Source organism: Falco punctatus (genome assembly GCF_963210335.1).
Source record: "Falco punctatus genome assembly, chromosome: 7".
Lineage (NCBI taxonomy): Eukaryota > Metazoa > Chordata > Aves > Falconiformes > Falconidae > Falco > Falco punctatus.
In genome coordinates, this window is record NC_137587.1 from 2,641,148 (window position 1) to 2,663,133 (window position 21,986).

General features: G+C 58.9%; 1 protein-coding gene across 4 annotated transcripts in view; it reads left to right on the forward strand.

The window, feature by feature from the left end:
- DGKZ (diacylglycerol kinase zeta) overlaps positions 1-21,986 on the forward strand; it is a 48,002-nt gene that overhangs the window by 22,082 nt on the left and 3,934 nt on the right. For 3 of the 4 annotated variants that reach the window (XM_080395714.1, XM_080395713.1, XM_080395712.1), the window contains 29 exons: positions 149-257; positions 951-1,046; positions 1,824-1,901; positions 2,240-2,296; positions 4,338-4,406; positions 4,840-4,911; positions 5,221-5,337; positions 5,430-5,501; positions 5,757-5,852; positions 6,127-6,209; positions 6,733-6,793; positions 7,167-7,280; positions 7,677-7,817; positions 8,338-8,416; positions 8,723-8,778; positions 9,829-9,891; positions 10,125-10,198; positions 10,311-10,422; positions 11,176-11,375; positions 11,678-11,778; positions 11,915-11,994; positions 13,449-13,518; positions 17,404-17,444; positions 18,049-18,239; positions 18,798-18,829; positions 19,607-19,647; positions 20,000-20,120; positions 20,654-20,690; positions 21,001-21,100. In XM_080395714.1, coding sequence (XP_080251840.1) covers positions 149-257; positions 951-1,046; positions 1,824-1,901; positions 2,240-2,296; positions 4,338-4,406; positions 4,840-4,911; positions 5,221-5,337; positions 5,430-5,501; positions 5,757-5,852; positions 6,127-6,209; positions 6,733-6,793; positions 7,167-7,280; positions 7,677-7,817; positions 8,338-8,416; positions 8,723-8,778; positions 9,829-9,891; positions 10,125-10,198; positions 10,311-10,422; positions 11,176-11,375; positions 11,678-11,778; positions 11,915-11,994; positions 13,449-13,518; positions 17,404-17,444; positions 18,049-18,239; positions 18,798-18,829; positions 19,607-19,647; positions 20,000-20,120; positions 20,654-20,690; positions 21,001-21,100 — 2,563 coding nt within the window. Of the gene's footprint in view, positions 1-148; positions 258-950; positions 1,047-1,823; positions 1,902-2,239; positions 2,297-4,337; positions 4,407-4,839; positions 4,912-5,220; positions 5,338-5,429; positions 5,502-5,756; positions 5,853-6,126; positions 6,210-6,732; positions 6,794-7,166; positions 7,281-7,676; positions 7,818-8,337; positions 8,417-8,722; positions 8,779-9,828; positions 9,892-10,124; positions 10,199-10,310; positions 10,423-11,175; positions 11,376-11,677; positions 11,779-11,914; positions 11,995-13,094; positions 13,140-13,448; positions 13,519-17,403; positions 17,445-18,048; positions 18,240-18,797; positions 18,830-19,606; positions 19,648-19,999; positions 20,121-20,653; positions 20,691-21,000; positions 21,101-21,986 lie in introns of all 4 variants that reach the window. The other variant, XM_080395715.1, reaches the window with a different exon arrangement.

Below are 21,986 nucleotides of genomic sequence, written 5' to 3' on the forward strand. Positions count from 1 at the left end.
GCAGTGCTGGAGATTCGCCTCACTTCCAGCCGCTTGGTCCTGAGGATGCTTCTCTGCTCCAGCCTCACTGTACATCCCAGAAGCCGGTTGTGCTTTGCGTGTATTCCTCCTCCCTCGATCTAATAGCCAGCCCTTCTTTGTCTTCCAGGAAAGCTATTGCCAAGTCCAGCCTCCAGCACATGGTAGCCCAGCCAAACCCTGCGCTAGCCCTGAGGAGTGACTCGGAGAGGCAGATACGCAGCACTGTGGACTGGAGCGTAAGTTGTAGCATGTTTTGCTGGGCGTTGCGTGGACTGGGCTGTCGGCCAAGAAGCAGCAGGCTCTTCCCAGGTGACTTTGGCTTTGACACATTTATGGCCTCCTCCGTTGCCACCAGCTGGTGCCGGCGTCTGTGCTGCTGGCATCGCCCCTTGATGCTGCAAGGAGAGGCTATGCAGGCACAGGCGGTTCCTGGGAGGGTGGTGTAGCTACTCCACTGCCAGCTCTTCTCCTTCTGGCAGCCGAGGTGTTCTGGGGCCAAGCAACAGGAGCAAGCCCCTGCCCCTTCACAGGCAAGCCCAGAAGGTTTTCAGCTGCACCCTGAGGTCATAGATGCTGTTTCAGGAGAGTCCCCTGCACTGAATTTGTCCCGATGCTTCCTCTCGGGGGGGTGATGGAAGCAGCTCCCCTGTGCAGGACGCTGCCACTGAGCTGTAGGTCTTGGAGTGGGTTCCCTGGGGCTCTCCCATTTCCAACGGGTGGGCGCCACGGCAGCAGCTTCGTGAGGTTCCCTCTGTCCAGATGTTGGCCCTGGTTGTTCTGTGCATCTTGTCTCCTGGCTGGTACTTAGCTCCAACTTCCCACCCCGCAGCACTGTCCAGTATCTTTTCCCTTGTACAAAGCATTTTAGGGGCTCAGATGCCCATCTTGGGGGGTGCTCTCAGAGAAACGTGTTGTCTTGTGCCTTTCAGGAGACTGCGGTCTATGGGGAGCACATCTGGTTTGAGACCAATGTCTCTGGGGACTTCTGCTACGTTGGGGAGCAGAACTGTATGGCAAAGCTGCTGGTGAGTCACCTGGGGTCACCTGCGGATGCGGGCTGTGCTGCCACTTGGGGAGACCGTGACAGCCGTGATGTGTGGGGGGCTGGGGGGGGTACCAGGGTGGGGAGCTTGTCCATCCTGCCTCTGCGGGCTGGATGGCTGTGCCCCCAGTTTCTGCCAGTGCCAGTGCTCAGTTCACAATGGGAACCTGACGTGGAGCTGCCGCTCGCCCGGAGGTGATGCGATGATTTTCCAGGGGGAGGCTGTTGAGGTCCCACGCCCTTAGAGGGACAGTCTGAATCCAAGACCTTTCAATAGAGGAGAAAACTGAGCACTGGAGATCCAGGCCTGCTGCCTCCTGGCCCTGCAGGCAGCACTGTTGCAGGGGGTCGTTGTAGTCCTCCCTCCCAGCTGGCAGGCTCCATCCTGCTGGTGGTGCAGGACACAGAGCACTGGTGCCATCCTGTGCCTGCCCGTGGGGCTTGCCATGGGAGCCCTCCAGGTGCCTCCCAGACCAGCTTCCATCCATCCTGCTCTCAGGCACTGTCAGAAGAGGCCAGGGACTGCAGGACAGGACAGCGGGAGAGCACCTCCCCGCTCCATCCCAGACTTGAGAGCATCCGCTCTAGGCACACGCTTAGATCCCTTCCCTTGCAAGGAGTGTAGGTTGTGTCTACCTTTCCTGTAGGACTTGTTCTGCGTCCTGAAATATATGGAAGAGGTGTGATGGAAGGCAGATTGCTGGGCTCTGAATGCTGCTAGTCACATGCGTGTTTTTCCTCCCCTTTTCTCATCCTCCAGCAAAAACCTCTCTCCCGGCGTAAGTGTGCAGCCTGCAAGATCGTAGTGCATACACCCTGCATCGAACAGCTGGAGAAAGTGAGTAGAGAAAAGTGTTATGCCCTCTCTGTGGCTGGGAAAGCTGTAACAGCCTTTTCCTGGGCAGCCCTTCCTCTTGAGTAGAGAAACACAAGAAGACTGGGGAACTGCAATGTGTCATTGCCAAGAGGGGTCTTCTGAGGAGACAGTACCAAAAGGAGCATCTAGTGCCGTGATTGGGACCCCAGGCCCCGTTTTGTTCAGTAACAGAAATATGTGAGAGGTTTAGTGGCAAGCAGCAAACATCTCCAGGGCCTGCTGAAGTAAAATAAACTCTGGTAGGTTTCCTTCAGATGTGATGGTTTTACTGATTGCTTTCACCTGTGTTCAATCTACAGATAAATTTCCGCTGCAAACCTTCCTTCAGGGAGTCAGGATCCCGGAACGTACGGGAGGTGAGAGTTGTGCCTCAGACGCTGCCCGCATCCTGCCTCGCTCTTTCCATTTTGGTGGCAGAGACATCGGATGCTGCCAGCACGTTGCCCCATCGTGTCGCGTCCTGGCTCCAAGGGAGCAGCACGGTGGGAGGGATGTTTCTTCGCAAGGCAGCAGCGCAGACGGGGAGTGAGGAGCTCGCGGGTGGCAAATGCAGAGCATCTTCTGGTTTGCCTGTTCTAAAGCACCTGCATCTGCACGGGGGGAACCTGCAAACTGTTTTCTGGGAGAGAGTTTCCCCCTTGTGCTGATCCCCAGGCGCACAGAGGAGGCTGTGGCAAGCAGCAGGTCCTCAAGTCCCCCACAATTTGGAAGGAAGCGGTAGGGGCTCACTCCTGGCTTTATCACTCAGCCCTGACTCGGCTGCCACAGGTACTCCAGGTAGCAGTGGAAGGTGCCCACAGAGGTGCTACAGGGCCCCTTTAGCCCATGTTTTAATGTACTGGGTGTAAGCGGTGGCCTGGGACCTGTCTGCTGAGCTGTGCTGGTGCAAGCATCCAGCCCCTCATGCTTCACCCCGCAGCCTGTGCAGCCAGCGCAGCCCACGCAGCGCTGTGCCGGGAGCACGGGGGGCTCGGTCGCAGGCCCCTTTGGTAACACAGCTGCTGTCCCCCCACCGCGTTGGTACTGGCACAGCAGCCGCAGTAGGGGAAAGGTAGTCGAACACAGGGCTGCCTGCTCAGAAGTGCCAGGGCAACCTGGCAAGGTGAAGCTTTCAGCATCGTTTTAAACCTTCCTTTCATCCTTGGCTTCTCCTGCCATGCCTCCTTCCCACATCGCTCCTAGCACAGCTCCTTTATTTGTCTTTCACTTACTTTTTGGGCTCTGCTGACAACTCTCTGCCTCCACTCAATCTTTTTTTCTCCTCTCCAGCCTCTACAGATTTTCTCTCCCTCCCCTTCCCTGGTTTTCCAGAAAAACAGATGATTTTCCTCCTTTTTCTCACAAACCCTGCTCCTCCATCCTGTCTTTCTAATACTACTCGGTTCCTCCAAGGGCTTTTCCCTCCTGTGTCCCTAGAAAGGTGCTGTCCTGGCCTTTGTGCCACCAGGGATCGCCTTTGGGGTCAGCCCTTTCCCTAGATGTGCCTGCTGGGACCCAGAGCTGAGCTCAGGGTACAGCCCCGCTTCTGCTCCCACTGGATTAACGTCTGCCGAAGCCGGCGGGGCTCTCTGTCCTCTGCCGTGTGCTGCGTGCAGAGCAGGCGGCGCTGGAGCCGAGCCAGACCGGCCAGTTTCTTCTGCCTCTGTCATTGTCACGGTCCCACGAGCTGTCACGAGCCGGGCGTTGAGCTCTGCCGTGCTGGGCTGAGGACTCGCTCGCCCTCTTCTCTCTGTGCTGCCCTCCCTGCAGTGCTGTTCCCAGCCCAGGCCTGGGAGGTACTTAATGGAAAAACTCTGGACCCCTTTGCAGTCCCCGCTGCGGGTCCCAGCCCGCCGTGCCCACCGTGAGCCCGCAGGCAGGGGCTGAGGCAGGCTGGCAGCACCTGGGGCGAGGAGCAGGGTGGTGGGGATGTGGGGGGCTTTGGAGCTGCTGAGCCCTTCCGTCTTCTTGCCACAGGCACAAACTGTGTCCCCCTGGGGATTTTCACACCTTCCACCAGTACCTTTTTCACCTGGTGCTGGGGGCATCTGGGCAGAGACGTGAAGGGATGGAGCTGCGGTTTATGGCCAGAGTCACTCTCTGCGCTGCCGCTTGCCCGCTCTGCCTTGGGTTTGCTTTGTGCGATTCTCGGTCTTCAGTTCCACTCCCCTCCTTCCTTGCTTCTCTGGTTTTAGTGCCCTGTTCTCTGAGCACCTTAATTTGGCCTCTTGCCTCCCGATTCTCTGGCTCTGCCTTCTCCCCAAGGGCTGTGGCTGGTGCTGCTGAGGTGGGCTTGCTGTAAGAGCAGAGACCCTGGCTGGCCTGGGTCCGTTACTCCTGCCTCTTCCTGCGTTTCCTCACACACCGGGCATTTCATTTGCTTTATTTTCTTTTTTTCTTTTTTTCTTTTCCCTTTAGCCCATCGTTGTCCGGCATCACTGGGTACACCGGAGGCGGCAAGAAGGGAAGTGCCGGCAGTGTGGCAAGGTGAGAGGGCATCTTGGGGTTTTTTCTCAGCCTGAAGGAAAGCTAAGGTCAAACCAGAGACAAGAACAGGGCTGGGGACCGGGGACATCCCACCATTCCTGTCTGGCAGCAGCAGCCTACAGCAAAACCAGGGCGCGTGCCCTGTTTTGCACAGTGAAGCACTAAATAAGTGCTTCCCACGTGGATTTATTTTCCCCCTGGGCCTAATTGATCCTGGAGGGAACTGTTTTCAAGACGTGCTTTCCTTGAGCAATAGGGACACCCCTGAGAGCTCAGTGGCCTCCCTGGTGCCGCGCTGGGGGCTGGAGCTATCCGACAGGGATCCGGAGGCCTCTGGCTGCCGCCACGCGTCTCTCCTAGTGGTGAGGAAGTCCTGTTGGATGGTAGAAAGCTGGAAGGGAATTCCCTGAGCCTCTTGTCCTTCCCTCCACAGGGTTTCCAGCAGAAGTTTGCCTTCCACAGTAAAGAGATTGTAGCCATCAGCTGTTCGTGGTGCAAGCAAGCGGTGAGCAAAGCCCCCATTGAATGTCTTAGCAGCCTGTTCTGCAGCTGCTGACCTCGGCTTTCTGCTGGGACAACCCAGGCTGCTCCCCCGCAGCCTGCCCTCCGCAGCTGCTCTTACTGGGAGCACCGTACCACGGTGGCTGCAAGCTCCTCCGAGAAGCTTTCTCCTCCTTGCCTTCCCATTGCAAAGTTCCTGTATGGTTTCCTCCGGCACTCCCTGCGCTGGCCTGGGGAGGCTGGGAGGAGGAGAAGGTGGCTGTCCCCAGCAAACTGAGCCCCTGAGTTTTCTGCCCTCCTTCTCCTTCCCCAGTATCACAGCAAAGTGTCGTGTTTTATGCTGCAACACATCGAAGAGCCCTGCTCGCTGGGTGCTCACGCTGCTGTCGTCGTTCCTCCCACCTGGATTCTGCGGGTCCGGCGGCCCCAGGTGAGTCACCTCAGCTCTCCCGGCTCCTTCACGGCTCCTGCTTGCCCAGCAGCTCCTCATGCCGTTTTGGGGTTTGTTTCTTTTATCTCTAGAACCCACTGAAATCTAGTAAGAAGAAGAAGAGGACATCATTCAAGCGGAAATCCAGCAAGAAGGGGGCCGAGGTAAGAGATGAGGGTACAGGGAATAACCTTGTCTCAGGAGAGCGGAGGGACTGGGCAGTGAGGAGCATGACTAGGAACAAGGGGGCTTTGCTGGGTCTGTGCGAAGGTGGACACGGAGGGAGAGTGCCTGCTGGCAGGGCAGATCCCAGCTGTAAGACTTACGGGATGTAAGACCTGTGTGATGTTAGGGCTGGGCTGGAGGTGGGAGTTTGCGTTTGCCCGCGTTTGTGGAAGGACCTGTGACACCTCTTGCAGGAAGGGAGGTGGAAACCCTTTGTCATCAAGCCCCTGCCAGCTCCTCTCATGAAGCCCTTGCTGGTGTTTGTGAACCCCAAGAGCGGTGGGAATCAGGTATGGCCTTGTCCTGCATCTCCGCGAGAAGGTGGCTCTGTGAGGGCATTGCTGTTTGGCTGCTGAGGTCTCATCATAGCCTGGGTGATGCCTCAGCTGCAGAAGAGGCAAGGAGACCCCTGCAACACCAGTTTGCTGCCTGGCCGTTGCCACCTTGGTCAGGCTTTGCCTGGGTCCCCCAGAACGCCGTCATCTTGGCCTGTCCCCAGGACCAGATGCCGCCTTCTGCTGTCTGGGAACTCCCTGTTACCTGAAGTCTTTCCTCTCCCCATAGGGAGCCAAGATCATCCAATCCTTCATGTGGTATCTCAACCCACGGCAAGTTTTTGACCTCAGCCAGGGTGGACCCAAGGAGGCGTGAGTACCGATGGGGCAGCACCCTCCTCTCCCCCATCCCTGCCCCAGAGATTCCTCCCTGGAGCTCTTCCCACAGCTGGCAGAGGCTTGATGCTCCGTAGCTGCCTTGTGCAGAGACCTCCAGCGAGGTCAGCCCTGGGAGGCCTCTCGGGGATGCCTCGTGGTCAGTCAGTGCTCCCTGCTGGAGGGCTGCTCTAATGTAAAGCTAGTGGAGAAGGGACCAGCTGTGGGGTGAGGTTCCCAGACCTAGTTCGTTGTGCTCAAATACTGTCACGCGAGCCTCCTCCTCTGCTTGCTGCATTTCTGTGTATCTGTGTGTGCACAGACCGTGGACGTGCCACTCTTCCTCAGCAAGAGCTGGTGAAGCCAGCGTTGCGTGGCTGGCCCACGGCTGCGAGCTGCTGTGGCGATGGGGAGGGACACACACACGCGGCTTTGTGACTCTGTGAGGACAGGGACCCCTGTGGCCGCTGCTGGACACCGTCGGTGCCTCTCCCCTCCTCACCCTCCCTGTTCCCTGCAGGCTGGAGCTGTACCGCAAGGTCCACAACCTCCGGATCCTGGCGTGCGGGGGAGATGGCACGGTGAGTCCCCCAGGCTTTTCCAGCGCCGGCAGCAACCCTCCTCGCTGCCATCCAGATCGGGGCACAATGCATGCGCTGTGTCTGTGGTACAGCTGGTGGCACTGGGTGCTGTGGGTCCCCTCATGCACTGCTCCAGGGAGTGCTAGGCTGTGGCACAGCTGGATTTGTAGCCCTTTTGGAGACCAGGTGTCCTCACTGGGATTGCTGGTATCTCCCACAGCACCTGTTTGGAGCAGTAAAGACTGTGAATAGCTTCAGTGGTGGCTAAGGGGACCCCATCTCTGCCCCTCTGCCATCACCAGTGCTCCGAGTCCCCTCCCCCTCCCAGTCCCTGAGTAACCAACTGTTCCTTTGCGCTCTCTTGCTTGAGCAGGTGGGCTGGATACTCTCCATTCTGGACCAGTTACGCCTCAACCCACCTCCTCCTGTGGCCATCCTACCTTTGGGGACAGGGAATGACTTGGCCAGGACACTGAACTGGGGTGGGGTAAGTGACGGGCACAAGAGCCCGCTGCTGACAGGAGCAGGGCTGAGCACTTCGACTCTGCTTCCAGACACGTGGGTGGGGATTTGCATGGGTTGGGTGCTTTGACTTTCCCTAAATACACACCAACAAATAAGCGCTACTTGGACATTACTGTTCTTCTGGCATTTGAATTATTCTGCATTAGATTTTAGGACATTAGCAAAATCAATCATTATTTCAAATTTGGGGAGATTTTTAGAAGATTTGTTTTAAATTTAAAGTCCCACATTGCTGTGCATTCAAGTATGATCGATCTTTTCCGTATCTTTTGCTCTGGGATGTCATCCCAGAGCCCAGTCTCGGAGGCATGTCTCGGGGAGGCAGGTAGGAGGCTCACCGAGTCCTGCTCTTCACCAGGGTTACACGGATGAGCCTCTCTCCAAGATCCTGTCACACGTGGAAGATGGGAACATTGTGCAGCTTGATCGCTGGAACCTCCATGTGGAGCCAAACCCTGAGGCAAACCCTGAGGAAAAGGATGAGGCGGCCGCTGACAAGGTGGGACACCTCCTCTGTGTTTGCTCTGTGCCGGGGGGCTGCGCTCTCCTTGCCTCCCCCTGGCTCAGGCAGCCCGAGCACCGAGGGTTACAGCGTTGGGCTGTGTTCCCCCCCCCCCCCCCCTTGCTCCAACACCACTCCTCCCCACATGGCTCTGACCCACAGCACTCATGGTGAGGGTGCAGAGATCAGAACTAAATGCCCACCAGAGGTTTTAACCACAGCTGGCAACAGGTATAAGCCCAGTCCCCTCTGAGGCTGTTTCTTTAGCAGAGATAAGGATGACGGCAGGTATCTTGGAGAGCAGAGGCTGTCCCCTTGGGCCACAGCCTTTACCCCCAGGAGCCAGGGGCCAGCCCGTCATCTCAGGCTGGTGACCTCTGTCTTTTCATGGGGCGGGGGGAAGGCAAGTGGGTTCCCTCGGCCTTGAGCCCCGTACATGGGGTCAGGGTAGCCTGACCTCGTCTTCGCTGGGGCCACATGCTGGCAACCTCATCCTTATTCCTCCTTGCCGTTTCAGCTCCCTTTAGATGTCTTCAATAACTACTTCAGCCTCGGCTTTGATGCGCGGGTGACACTGGAGTTCCACGAATCCCGAGGTGTGGCAGGGGGGTGGCAGGGCTTGGGCAGGGTCTGCCGGTGAGGGGGTGCCCCAGCGGTGGGCTGTAAAACATCCCATTCCTCGGGAAAGAACACACGAGGATTGCCCCAGGGGCAGGGCTGGAGGTGGAAGCTGAGGAGCAGGTGGTGGCTGCGGAGGGGGAAGCAGCGTGCCTGCGTGGGAAGAGAGCCGGGGGCTGCCTCCTGGCGAGGCTGCCTGGAGAGTGGTGTCTGGGGAGGGCTGGCAAATTGAATATTTCCATGTGCAGGCCAATGACCCGGGCTTTTTTTCCTCCTTTCCCTAGAGGCCAACCCGGAGAAGTTCAACAGCCGGTTTCGGAATAAAATGTTCTATGCTGGGGTGAGTGTGTGGAGGATATCTGGGCATGCCTCCATAGCAGCCTTGGCGTCAGCTGGAGCATGGGCACGGCCCTACCTGCTCGTCCGCACCCTGAACTCACCCATCCGAGTTACACAGCCCTTCACGTGCGCTCAGGCTGAGCCCCTCAAAGCTGGAGAGTTGCTGGAGAAAGGCTGCAGCCCTGGAGTCGCAGCTCCCCTTTGGCTGCAGGCGCTGCTGGCAGTACAGCTTGCTCCCTGGCCTGCGCCACAGTTGCTGTCTTGATCTCCTGCCACTATTGTTCTTGTTCTCTGGCTCAGAGACGGTCACCCAGGCAGGACCTCCCCGGAGCTGTGGGGAGGCCGGCTGTCCACCCTGCAGCGGAACGGGAAGCCTTTCCGTAGAGCCCTCACACCACTTTGGTCTTTTATTTTATACCCTGGGCCAGTTAGAGCTCCCTGGCAGACTATGCCAGCCTCCCATGTCTCACCTCTGGAGCTTTCTCAGTGTTGGCTTTGTTCATCCTTCTCCCCATCCTCCGTACACCTCCCTGACCAGGGGGCTGGGTGGCTGGTATCTGAGCGGTACTAAAGGGCCAGTGCCGCTCTGCACCATCTCACATCTCTCCTGCTTGTCTCCCCTCCTCTCTGTACGGTTAGACCCGGCGGGGACCCTAAAGGCTGTGAGCCATGCTGTCTCGTGGTGTCTCTAGGCAGGGTCGCATCTCTAGGTGGTGTCACACCAGCTCTGGTTTATGGTGCTTCGTTGTAGCTTGAGGCTGAATTTGTCCCTCATGACTTGAGCCTCTCGCAGGAGGAGACCCACCTTGCCAGCTCTTCCCGAAAGCCAGGACCGGGCTGGCAAGGGAATACTGGGACGTGTTACTGAAGGTGCCCCAAGATTTTGGTAGGCACCACAGCAAGCGGAATGGGGCAGGAATGGAGAGGGCTTCTGGCAGCGGGCGAGGATTTGCTGCTTGCAGCAGCTGAGGTCCGATGGTCGGTGGCAAGGCTTCCTGGCTGCTCGCGTTGGTGAGCATCTGGGCACTAACACTGTCTCTTACCTTGGCAGACGGCCTTCTCTGACTTCCTCACTGGCAGCTCCAAAGACTTGGCAAAGCACGTCAAGCTGGTTGTGAGTGTGCAGGGGTGCCGTGGGCCGGGGAGGGGGGTGAGCTGGGGAGGCAGGAGGAGCAGTCCCTTGGCACACTGAGTCTCTCAGGGTGGGGAGAGGATGTGTTCCCGGGAGCATCGGCTTCCCCTGCCTTGCAGGACAGTTGCTGTAGGGAGCAGAGGGGGGAGGCCAAGCAGGTAGGGTGGGCCAGGCCCCCCCTTACAGCAGCCTGAATGCCCCTGTGTTGTCTCCAGTGTGATGGGACAGACCTGACCTCCAAGATCCAGGACCTGAAGCCCCAGTGCCTGGTCTTTCTGAATATCCCCAGGTGAGCAGCTCCAGGACCTGCCCTTGTGTGCTGGGCACCTCACCCCCATGGCCACAGATTCCTGCCGGGGTTTGGGGTGCCTGTCCATGCATCATGCACCATCCCCTCACAGGTACTGTGCGGGCACCATGCCCTGGGGCAACCCCGGGGAGCACCACGACTTCGAGCCGCAGCGCCATGATGATGGCTGCATTGAAGTTATCGGCTTCACCATGACATCCCTGGTGAGTCATAGAACCGTAGAATCATTTAGGATGGAAAAGACCTTTAAGACCATTGAGTCCAACAGCTAACCCAGGACTGCCAAGCCCACCCCTAACCCATGTCCCTAAGCACCACGTGTTTTTTGAACGCTTCCAAGGGATGGGGGTTCCACCACCTCCCTGGGCAGCCTGTTGCAATGCTTGACCACCCTCTCAGTGAAGAAATTGTTCCTCATATGAAATCTAAAGCTGCCCTCTTGCAACTTGAGGCCGTTTCCTCTTGTCCTGTTGCTTGTTACCTGGGAGAAGAGACCGACCCCCACCTTGCTGCAGCCTCCTTTCAGGTAGTCATAGAGGGTGAGGAGGTCCCCCCTGAGCCTTCTTTTCTCCAGGCTAAACATCCCCCGTTCCCTCAGCCGTTAGACACATAGACCCATCCCCAGCTCTGCTGCCCTAAATGAAGTGGGTGCTGTTGCTGGTTGTAGCTAGCAGCTGAGGGAGCGACCGGTCCCAGTGACCGGGCTCCAGCCAGCCCAGCAGTTCCACAGATCCTTTCCTGAGGAGCTGCAGTGCTGGCCTGTGTGACAGTGTCGGCTCTCCAAGATTTAGCTGAGGTGCTGTCATGCCCTAGTCTCTGTGGATCAATTCCCACTGAGATGAGGCCCAAGACCTTCAGAATTTGGTTCGGTTACAGGGTCTGTCTGAGCATGGGTGCTCCCCCCATCCACCTCTCTCTCAGTCCATGCTCTGCTCTCACCCTGGACCCTTCCACAGGCTGCCTTGCAGGTCGGTGGCCATGGGGAGCGGCTGTGTCAGTGCCGGCAGGTGGTTCTCACCACGTCCAAGGCCATCCCCATGCAGGTAGATGGAGAGCCCTGCAAGCTGGCGCCTTCCTGCATCCACATCTCCCTGCGCAACCAAGCCAACATGGTGCAGAAGACCAAACGGCGCAACTCCATGCCTCTGCTCAATGAGTAGGTTCCTCGGATCAATCTGCCACCTCCTCTTCAAGGCAGGAGGGGTGGAGGGGGAAGGGACAGGACTGATGCATCATTCCCACGGGCATTTTGATCCTCTCTCAAGGAGGGCCTGGGAAGGGATCGGGTCACAGAAGTACGACCAGACCCTGATGCTGGAGAAGCTGCTGGTGCCCGGCTCCCCAGCCCAGTCTGTGCAGAAGACTGTGTCTTCTTGCCTGTTTTGGAGGGGTGAGTGGGATAAGGAGAAAGGGGGCTGTCATTTTCTGATCCCGTCCCTTTTCTTCCCCCCGCCGCAGCCAGCAGCCGGTGCCCGAGCGGCTGCGGATCCGGGTGAGCCGAATCAGCATGCGTGACTACGAGGCGCTGCACTACGACAAGGAAAAGCTCAAGGAAGCCTGTGAGTGACCAGCTGTGTGAGCAAGGGGTGGGAGCCACCGTCCCCGCGTCTGGCAGCGTCCTGGGCTAAGCTGTGTGAGGTGTTGGGGATGGGGCACAGGCTGCTCCCTCAGCTCTGTCTGTGCCCTGTCGTGCAGCTGTGCCGCTGGGGATCATCGTGGTTCCAGGAGACAGCGATCTGGAGTTGTGCCGGACCCAAATCGAGAGGCTGCAGGAGGTGAGCCTCTGCATGGGAAGTGGTCACGCCTGGATGCTGAGGATGGAGGGGGCTCAGGGGAGGCATTTCTGAGCCTCCTTGAACTGCACACATCACCGCACACCCCGCTTCTGGTAGCGGGTCATGGTTTGCCTTCACCATGTGGTGGAGGCAGGATCCCATGCTGGGTGGCTTGTTGCTCCCTGCTCTCTGGCAGCTTCTTTCTCAGCATTGCACTTCAGACCTTGTTCTCCAGGTGTCAACGACCCAGAAAAATTAGGGGAAAGTTGAAAAAGCCTGTGGGGACCTGTCACCCCCACAAAAGGGCCTTTTGTCTGTCCCTTTGCTTGCTGTGCTGTGTTCCTTCAACCCTGTGCGGGCTCCGTGTTTCCTAGCACAGCTCTGCCCTCCCCAGGTGCCTGGGCTAGAGTTGTCCCCCCTCCAACTCCTTTAATTTGCAAGTACTAACTATTGTGCTGCTGCCAATGTGCTAGTGCGTGTCCATGACCCAGACACGGGCTGTTGTAACCCTTGTTCCTGGTGAGCCGTGCCTTCTGAGCCTGCAGCGCTCCTCCTGGTGCCGCGCTGCTCAGTCTGGTTTTCTCCCAGGAGACTGAAGGGACCGTGCTCCGTCCCCAGGTAGCTGGCTCTTGTGCCCGAGGGAATCCCATCCAGCGTGTGCACGGGGTCCTGCAGGGCTGAGTTGCAGAGCTGCGTGCCCAGGCTGGCATCTGCTCCTTACTCTGCCTGCTCTGCATGCCTGTCCCTTGCCTGCATTGTGCCCAGGCACTGGGGAAGACACGCAGGCAGGCACGTGGCTAGCAGCTCCCAGGCTCGGAGGGTAACACTTCCCTGCGGTGTCAGCCTGGTAGACTGATGCCTCTGCATCCTCCTGCGCCTCTCAAGCTGTGCATTGAGCTGGTGTTCCTCGGTCACCCTGCAGTTTACCTCTTCTCTCCCCTTGGGCAACCGCTGTGCTCTGGCCTCAAAGCAGGGACCTTGGCCAGGCAGCGCGTAAAGCCAGATGTGGCAGCACATTAAGCAACTCTGGTGGGCAAGAGAAGAGGGGCTGGGGGGCTGCCCAGATAAGGGCTGTAATGGCACACCTTGCCTTTCTGCAGGATTTCCCTATGCAGCCCTCTGCTTTAGAGCGCCTGCTCTTCCAGGTGTGTATGGCCTCGCTCCATCCCCCGGGCCCATCTGTGTGTCCACCGTGGTGGTCTCGTGGGCTCATCTCATGGCACCCCTCTCGAGTGAGCTGGTGTGTGTCGGCTCCAGCCTGTCCCAGACTGCTCCCCATCGCTGTGTGCTGTGCCTGTGTTCAAGTTCTCCTTTCCATCCAAGCGCCCGGGGTCCTCCGTGTCTGCAAGGACCTCCCAAAGCAGGGGGGATGCTCTGGGGAGAGATGGGGAGGCCAAGAGACACAACTGAATCCTCTTTTTTTTTTTTTTTTTTTTTTTTTTTTTTAAATACAGGAGGGAGATGGAGCCAAACCAAAGACACTGTCATCCCAGAAGCTGTCACCCAAGTGGTGCTTCCTGGACTGTGAGTATCATCCTCCCCTGGGAGTGCTGGCTGTGTCTGATGGCGTGCTAGCGAGGTGCTTCGGTCTGCTGTCTCAGTGGAGGCAGGGGATGGAGATCCATGTGGCAGCAAAGGCACAAGGGTTATCGATGTATTGGAAACCGTGGAAGCACCTGAGAATGGTCACGTAGGAACTAGGGCTTCTCCCCCCAGAAAGGTGGTGGGGTCAATAGCCCAAATGAAGTGCATCTACGCCAGCGCCCTCAACGTGGGCAGCACACAGGAGGAGCTGGAACCCAATGTGCAGCAGGAAAACTAGGACGTAGTTGCCATCACGGAAACATGGTGGGTTCGCATGCACAAGTGGAGTGCTGCAATGGATGGCTACAAACCCTACAGAAGGGGTAGGCAAGGAAGGAGAGGCGGTGGGGTAGCCCTGTGTGTTAGGGAGCGTCTTGACTGCCTAGAGCTGAATGATGGTGACGGTAGGGATGAGTGTTTATGGGTAAGAGTCAGGGGGATGGCCAACAAGGCAGATATCCTGGTGGGAGTCTGTTACAGACCACCCAGCCAGGGTGAAGAGGCAGATGAAATACTCTGCAAGTGGCTGGGAGAAGTCTCATGATCACTAGCCCTTGTTCTCTTGGGGGACTTCAACTTCCCAGATGTCTGTTGGAAATACAATACAGCAGAGAGGAAACGGGCTCGGAGGTTCCTGGAGTGGGTGGAAGAGACCTTCCTGACACAGCTGGTGGGGGAGCCAGCGAGAGGAGGCACCCGCTGGACCCATTGTTGTGAACAGAGAAGGACTGGTGGGTGATGTGATGGTTGGAGGCCGTCTGGGGCATTAGTGACCATGAAATGATAGTTTTCAATTCTTGGAGGAGTGAGGAGGAAGGTCAGCAGAACCGCTATCTTGGACTTCTGGAAGTACAGACTTTGGCCTGCTTAGGAGCCCTTGGGATGCAGGCGTGAAGGGCCGAGGGCTCCAGGAAGGCTGGACATCCTTCAAGAAGATGTTAAAGGCACAGGAGCAGGCTGTCCCCATGTGTGGGAAGGCGAGCTGGCGGGGAAGAAGACTGGCTTGGCTGAACGGAGATCTTTGGCTGGAGCTCAGGGAAAAAAGGAGAGTTTCTGACCTTCGGAAGAAGGGGCAGGCACCTCAGGAGGACTACAAGGATGTCATGAGGTTATGCAGGGAGAAAATTAGAAGAGCCAAACCCCAGCTAGAACTCACTCTGGCTGCTGCCGTAAAAGACAGTTAAAAATGGTTCTATGAAACGTTGGCAACAAAAGGAGGGTTAAGGAGAATCTCCATCCTTTGTTGCATGTGGGGGGAAACACAGTGACAAGGGATGAGGAAAAGGCCGAGGTACCTGATGCCTTCTTCACCTCAGTCTTTAATAGTAACAGCAGCTGTTCTGGGGGTACCCAGCCCCCTGCGCTGGAAGGCAGGGACGGGGAGCAGAATGAAGCCCCTGTAATCCGAGGGGAAATGGCCAGAGACCTGCCACACCACTGAGACACACACTGGTCTCTGGGGCAGGATGGGACCCACCCGAGGGTACTGAGGGAGCTGGCGGCAGCGCTCTCCGAGCCACTTCCCACCATTTATCGGAGCCCTGGCCAACTGGGGAGCTCCCAGCAGACTGGGGGTTAGCCAGCGTGGTGCCCGTCTACGGGAAGGGCTGGAAGGAGGATCCGGGGCACTGCAGCCCTGTCAGCCTGGCCTCGGTGCTGGGAAGGTTGTGGAGCAGCTCGTCCTGATGCCATCACACTGCACGTGTGGGACAGCCTGGGATCAGGCCCAGCCAGCGTGGGGTCATGGAAGGGTGAAGGGGGCTGTGGGCAGGGGGGGTCGGGTCTCTGCTCCCAGGGAACAAGCGACAGGACAAGGGGACACGGGCTCCAGCTGCCCCAGGGGAGGTTCAGGTGGGGTACCGGGAACAATTCCTTCATGGACAGGGTGCTCAGGCACTGACAGGCTGCCCAGGGACGCGGTGGCATCACCATCCCTGGAGGTGTTCAGAAACCGCACAGATGTGGCACTTGGGGACACGGGTTAGTGGTGGGCTGGGCAGCGTTAGGTGTACGGTTGGACTCCATGATCTTAAAGATCTTTTCCAACCTCAATGATTCTATGAATTCGGGGGGTGAGGGGAGAGCCCCTTGGTGACAAGCCACTGAGAGCCACGTGAGGCTGGGACCCTGGGCCGCTGGGGTCTTCGCGCCCGGTGCAGCAGTGCTTTGCCCCAGGCTGTCTCTGCCTGCTGACCACCGGTGGGGTGAGGTGCATCTGCTGGTCTCCTGCCCAGAGCTGAAGGCAGCTTGGTGGGACTGCCAGAGCCGCTCTCCTGTGTCGTGCAGGCAGGGGCCCCCTGCTCCAGCACCCGGCAGCCAGGCTCAGCATCAGCATCCCTGTGGGGAGCAGCATCCCTGTGGGGAGCAGCATCCCCGCTGGGCTCCCCATGCTGCTTCTTCCCTTGTCCTGCTTCTGCTGAAAGTAGCTTTCTCCTCCCCCTTCGCTTTTGTTGACCATAAGGCTCCGGAGCTCTGCCTCTATACCTGGAAGCTGGCCGAGAGAAGTGATTGCTGGTGGCGCTTCGTCTCCTTGACTTGTTCCCGTAGAGCGCAGCCGTGGGTGTGAGCCTGGGAAGCCCGGTGCTAGGCGGAGAGGATGCAACGTCTCCCTTCGGGGTTCCAGCCCTGCACTGGTGCTGCTGCCAGGTGTCTGTGCCAGGACTGCTGTACCAGCACCGCTTTCCTCCCCCTGCCACCCTCCCAGCAGCAGGTTCTGGGCTCAGGAAGATGTGTCGGGAAAGAGGCCAGAGCTCCATTCAAGACAGCACAGGCTCATTCGAGTGGCTGAGTTACAGACCTTCAGCAGCAGCTCCCTGGCTGTAAATCTCCAGCCAGGACAGGATCAACGCGGCTCTTTCACTCCTCTCATCTGCTCTGGCCTGTCCCCACTCTGCTTGCGGAGAGAATTCCCTGGGTCCCCAAGGGTCCCACTGCAGCAAGGGCAGGCACCAGCAGCCTGGCAGGACACGGGGGAAATGCCACCTTGCGTGGGAACCTGATTGTCCTGGCACTGTGTATCTGTCCTGCTGGCCCTTGTGATGCTCTAAGTCCCCAGCCCTTCCCTGCTCCCCCAGGGGTGGTGGCTGCGTGGGTCTGGCTCCGGCACAGCCGCTTGCTCCGCTGGTGTTGGAGTTCCTCTCCCACTGGGGGATGAAGAAGAGGAGTGAGCAGGGGGATGCGGTCGGACAGGCTGCTGCCAGCAGCAGGCTGGGGGCTGGTTTGAAGCTCTCCTGCCATCCTAGGAGACAGGGGCTGGGATCTACAGCTGGTGGTGGCACGCTGTGCTGTGCCTGGTAGTCACAAGCTCTGGCATGGTCTTGTAGTCATCCGTGGGACCTTCCTCAGTCAGGTCAGCTGAGCTGAGCTCCCTCTCCTCCCAGTGCCCCCATTTCCCAGCACTGTGCAAGAGGCGCACCCCGTTAAATCAGAGCGGTTCCTCACCCGGTGTGAGTGAATGCTGAGATGTGCACAGTGGAGCCCTGGGCTTCGTCTGCTTGGGCTAACGCTGGAGCACCTGAAAGTCCCCAGAAAGGCCACAGCATCAGCTAGGCGTGTCGGTGCCTTCCCTGTGGCTCCCTGCCAGGAGTCACTGAGGGGGAGACGGCAAGCAAAGGCATGTTGTGCAGGGGCATGGGGGTCTGTAGGTGTAAGGAGCTGCCTCGTGGGTAAAGAGAGGAGCAGGGTCCTGAAGGGAAGGGGGGTGCTGTTCGTTTTTGCGATTCACGAAATTACTGGATAGTTCACCATCACTCAGTGGTGGGAAGTGGCCGTCTCTGTTGTCTCATGCCAAGAATCACCCTGTCTCATTCTGTCCCTGTCTTGCAGCCACAACGGCCGATCGGTTCTACAGGATAGACCGCGCACAGGTGAGTGCAGCCTCGTCCTCCACCGTCATCCCCCTCAGCATCCGCCAGGAAGGTGTTTGGGCGTCCCACATTGACGCAGACCAAGAGGCAGGCTTTAGCCTTGGGGACCTGCAGGTCTTACACTGCTGCTCTGCCCTGTGGCATCCCCTGAGGGGTGGCGTGACACCTGGCCCAGGACCAGCCCCAGCGCCTCCAGGTTCCTATGGAAAAGGGGGGGAAGCATGGGTGGGAGCACAGAGACTTGGGTGGGAAGCTGCCTGCAGGGCCCTGCAGCAGAGCAGGTGAGGAATAGCAGCACAGCAAGGCTGCCCAGGGGACCCACCAGCTGGGGGTTATCTTAACCAGTATTAAATACTTTCCCTAATAATCTGGAGAGGAGGATGTGGAGATGAGGTGTATGGGTCATCTGCTAAGTTGGCAGGAGATAGGAAGCCTGAAAAGGACAAGGGGATGTGGAGGCTTCCCTTGCACACAGGTTGCAGGATTTTTGGGCCGGCACGGCTCTGCTGAGCGAGTGGGTGGGCTGTGAGGCGTGGGGTGTGAGGGGACGGAGCTGTGCAGGAGCACGCCTTGCTTCTGAGGAGGGCTGACTTGTGTCTTTCAGGAGCACCTCAACTATGTGACAGAGATCTCTCAGGATGAGCTCTACGTGCTGGACCCAGAGCTAGTGGTCACCCAGACTGTGAGCACCTCTCCTGCCATGCCTGACCTCGTCGACTCATCTGCCACACCCACTGGGCACCATTTTGCATTCCCTTCCTCTTCCTCCTCTCCACCCTCCTCTCCTGCCCCCAGGTGAGTCTGGAATGAGGGGGACGCTGGACCTCAGGAAGGATGGGCAGCAATGGGAGAGTCAGGCTTGGCTTCGCAGCATTGATCCCTGGGGCTAGATTCCAGGGGCGCTCCCTGGAGCGAGCAGGAATTCCGCGCTGAGTTAGACCAAGGGCTGAGATGCCATCCTGTCTTCTCTGTTCCTCTGCCAGCGGTGCTGGAAGCAGTGGGGCACCACCAGGTGCCTCAGCCATGGGGTCAAGCTCCAGCTCCTGGCCCATGGAGCAAAGAGTGTGGGTGTCTTTCAGCACAGCTGAGGCCAGCCTCGGGTACGGGTGAGCGATGGGGCTGGGAGCAGCGGCAGAAATGGGAGTGGGGATGGGGAGGAACACAGATGAGGGAAGAAGCAGGTGGCATGGCCGAAAGAGCAGCAAACTCCCTCGGCCTGCCTCTCCTGCTTGCTGGAGGAGTGCCATGGGCAGGCTTCTCCGCAGCCGTCCCTCTCCCTGCTGTGTGCCCTTTGGGGTGACGTGCAGCTTGGGGCTGGCAGGGTTAGTTACACGTTTCCTTCTTCCCTTCCAGCGCTGAGCCTGAGCACTGCCTCCCGCACAGAGGTGAGTCCTGTCACATCCCCTCCCGGGTCACTCTGCTTTGGGTCCCCACCACGTTTGGGGATTTTTTGGCTTGTCCTTTCCCGGGTGTGCAGGCAGGAGCCGTGCCGCCCATGTGCTGGGTGGGAGCAGGGAGCCCTGCAGTGACCCCAGGGGTGGGCAGCAGAGGCCTGACAGTGATTTGTGGAGCAGCCCAGCCAGGCGCCTGCCCGGCTGCTCCGTGCGGGAAATGATGTGGCGAGGGGTTAATCCCCGACCTGGAGCCCAGCGCCCTGGGCTGAGGTGGGGGCTGTCTCTGCCAGGTGGCTGGTGGGAAGCGGGGAGGTGGGAACACAAGGTCAGGGGCCTCACCGAGCTGAGCAAATGGAAAGAGTTTCCTGGAGCTTGAGCAGAGCTCAGTGCCTGGAAGTGTGAGTGAGTCATGGGTGAGAGATGTCTCGGCTGGCCGCTGGCTGATGCCCAGGAGATCTGCTCCCATCACAAGTCATCCTGCCCGTGCAGAGAGGCTGCTCCCCCTGCACATGCCTCTCCCTGGGGCTGAGGTCTGGCTGTGCCCCCAGCTACGTGGTGTTCCCCTCCTACCCCTGGCTCGTTCCTTACATGCCCGAAGGTGGAGGAGCCATGTAAAACCAACCTAACCAAGGCGTTAGCACCTGGGTGAGCTCATGCTGGACCCTCAGCTGACTGTTCCGTGCCTCTGGTGCCCAGCCCTTGGCTCTGGGATTAGATAAACAGCCTTACTGGAGTTTTCTGACCCCAGCCCATCTCCCTTCTTTGCAGATGACCTGATAGAAGCTGCCAAGAGCGGCAACTTTAGCAAGGTAGGCATTCCCGCTGCCCACTGCGATGAGCAGCCCGGGGTGGCTCCGGGCAGGCTGGCGTGCGCCGCGGGCTGTGGGAAGCCCTGCCAGCCACGCTCCGTGATTGCCCTGGAGCAGCTCCTGTCGAGGGCCTTCCTCCAGGAGGGATGGCTGGAAACCGGGCAGGCTCCTGGCAAGAAGCCCTGTTCCTCTCCTGGGGAACGTGGAGGGAAGGGACTTGGCAGTGTGGCTGAGCTGGACAAAGCTCCCCACGAGGCCCCGAATATCCACACAACCTGGGGACATGATGCCAGGGCCTGGGGCTTGGAGTGGGGAAACACAACTCATCCTGAGCAATCTGGCCATCCTGCAGTTCCAAGAGCTGCACCGGGCTGGAAGAGACTTGATGGTGCGAGACTCCTCGGGCCAGACCGTCCTTCACCATGCCGTCAAATCAGGGAGCAAAGACATCGTCAAATACATCATTGAGAACGGTGAGCTGGGGCCGGAGTGCCACCCTCAGCAAAGGAGCCCGGCAGCTGAAAAAGCCTGACCCTCTGCTCTGAAGGGGTGCTCCTGGGCTTAGATCCCTTCCTTCTGGGTTTGCTACACCATCCTTCTGGCATGTAGGCTTTCCCTGGCATCTGTCTGCCAGTACCAGCTTGCCCCTGTGGCTGCTGCTGCATCCTGGCAGGGATCAGCACGGCTCTGGGAAACATTTCTCAGTGTCCTGCTTCTGCCTCCAGGGCAGCTGACCTGTTGTTTTTGGCAGCTCCCACTGAAACACAGGCTGCTTTGTTTTGATTTCGATATTTTTCTGTAATGAGTCCATGACAACTCTTCCTCCCTGGGCTCAGCTGGGCTGGGATGCTGTTGCTGGCCTGAGTGCTTTGGAGGCAGGACCTTTGCAGGCAGCATGAAAACAGCAGCCCCTATGGAAAGGTGGGGAGCGGGGTGGGGAGCAGGTGGGTCTGTCCCTGCCCCACAGCCAGCTCTCACCCGCCCTGCGCTGTCTGTCTCTCCACAGCCCCTTCAGAAATCCTCGACGCCACGGAGGAGGAGAAGTAAGTTGCTGACTGACTTCCATTACCTGTTGGCCAGACCTTCTGTGAGGTGCCCGGTCATCTGGGCACGTAATCAGCTGCTCTCATTCTAATTAACCGGCCACGGTTCCCAGCCCACTCTGGACTGACTGTCCCCAAGTCTGACTGTCCCAGTCGCACCCCCTCCTCTGCCAGGGCTGCCTGGCCGCAAGCACACAACCCACGGTCAGCTCCCGCTGCCTCGGAATTGCTGTCCCTTGCTGCCACCTGTGCTGCTTGTCCCTGTTCGGGGGGGACACACACCTCACATCTCCCGCTTTCTCCTCCCCAGCGGTGAAACCAGCTTGCACCAGGCTGCAGCCTTACGCCAGCGCACTATCTGCCACTACATCGTGGAGGCTGGGGCTTCGCTCATGAAGACGGACCTGCAGGTGACAACGGGAGGGCTGGCAGTGGGGCTGGCAGTGGGGCTTTCGGGGGCGGGGGGGGACGACCAGCGGGCTGGCAGGAGAGCGGAGCAGGGGTGCTTTGGATGGGGTCTTTGCCAGCCAGAGAGGAGCTGACGAGAAGCACCCGTGCTTGCCCAGCGGAGCCCAGCTGCAGAGGGGTTAAATCCCTCTCCTCCCCGCGCCTCTCTCCCTGTTGTTTTATTAAATTAGAAGCTAGGGGCTGGAATGTCTCATCCTTGTCTCCCCCTTCCCACCAGCCGGGGTCAGAGCAAGGACATTCTCGCTTGGAGCTCCCTCCCAGCTGCAGGGCTCCCCCCTCTCCCCTGCGGGCGGCCGTGCGGGGGGCACCGGGAGCTCCCTGGCGGGTGAAGCTGGGGGGGCAGGAGGAGGCAGTGGCAGCGCTTTCCCTGGCACACTGAGTTCATTGAGACGTGCCTTGGTGCTGGGGAGTTGTGCCAGCCCTGGCTGAGGGGTCACGCGGGGAAGGGGGCTTGAGGCTCTGTTTTGGTACGGGAGGCTCCCAGGGCCGGCGTGCGGCAGCGAGGACGTGGTCACATCTGTCTGGTGGAGGCTTGTAGCCATGGGCTGTGGTGGTGGAGGTGTAGAACAGGCCAAGAAGGTGCAGCCTGTGGGTTTGGGACACAGGGTAGGAGCCCAGCCAAGGGGTGCAAACTTGCTGGGGCCGGTGGAGCGTGGTGGCCACTTCGGACAGTGCTCAGTCCCATTGCCAGCTGCCGGGGAGGTGCTGTACAGACAATCCTGGCTCCCCGTTGCTCCTCCTTGGTCCTGGCTATCGGTCCTTGCACAGCTCCTGGAGCAGGGCTGGAGACTCAAGGGGAGAGGGCAGCTCCTGGGGGCAACAGCCTTT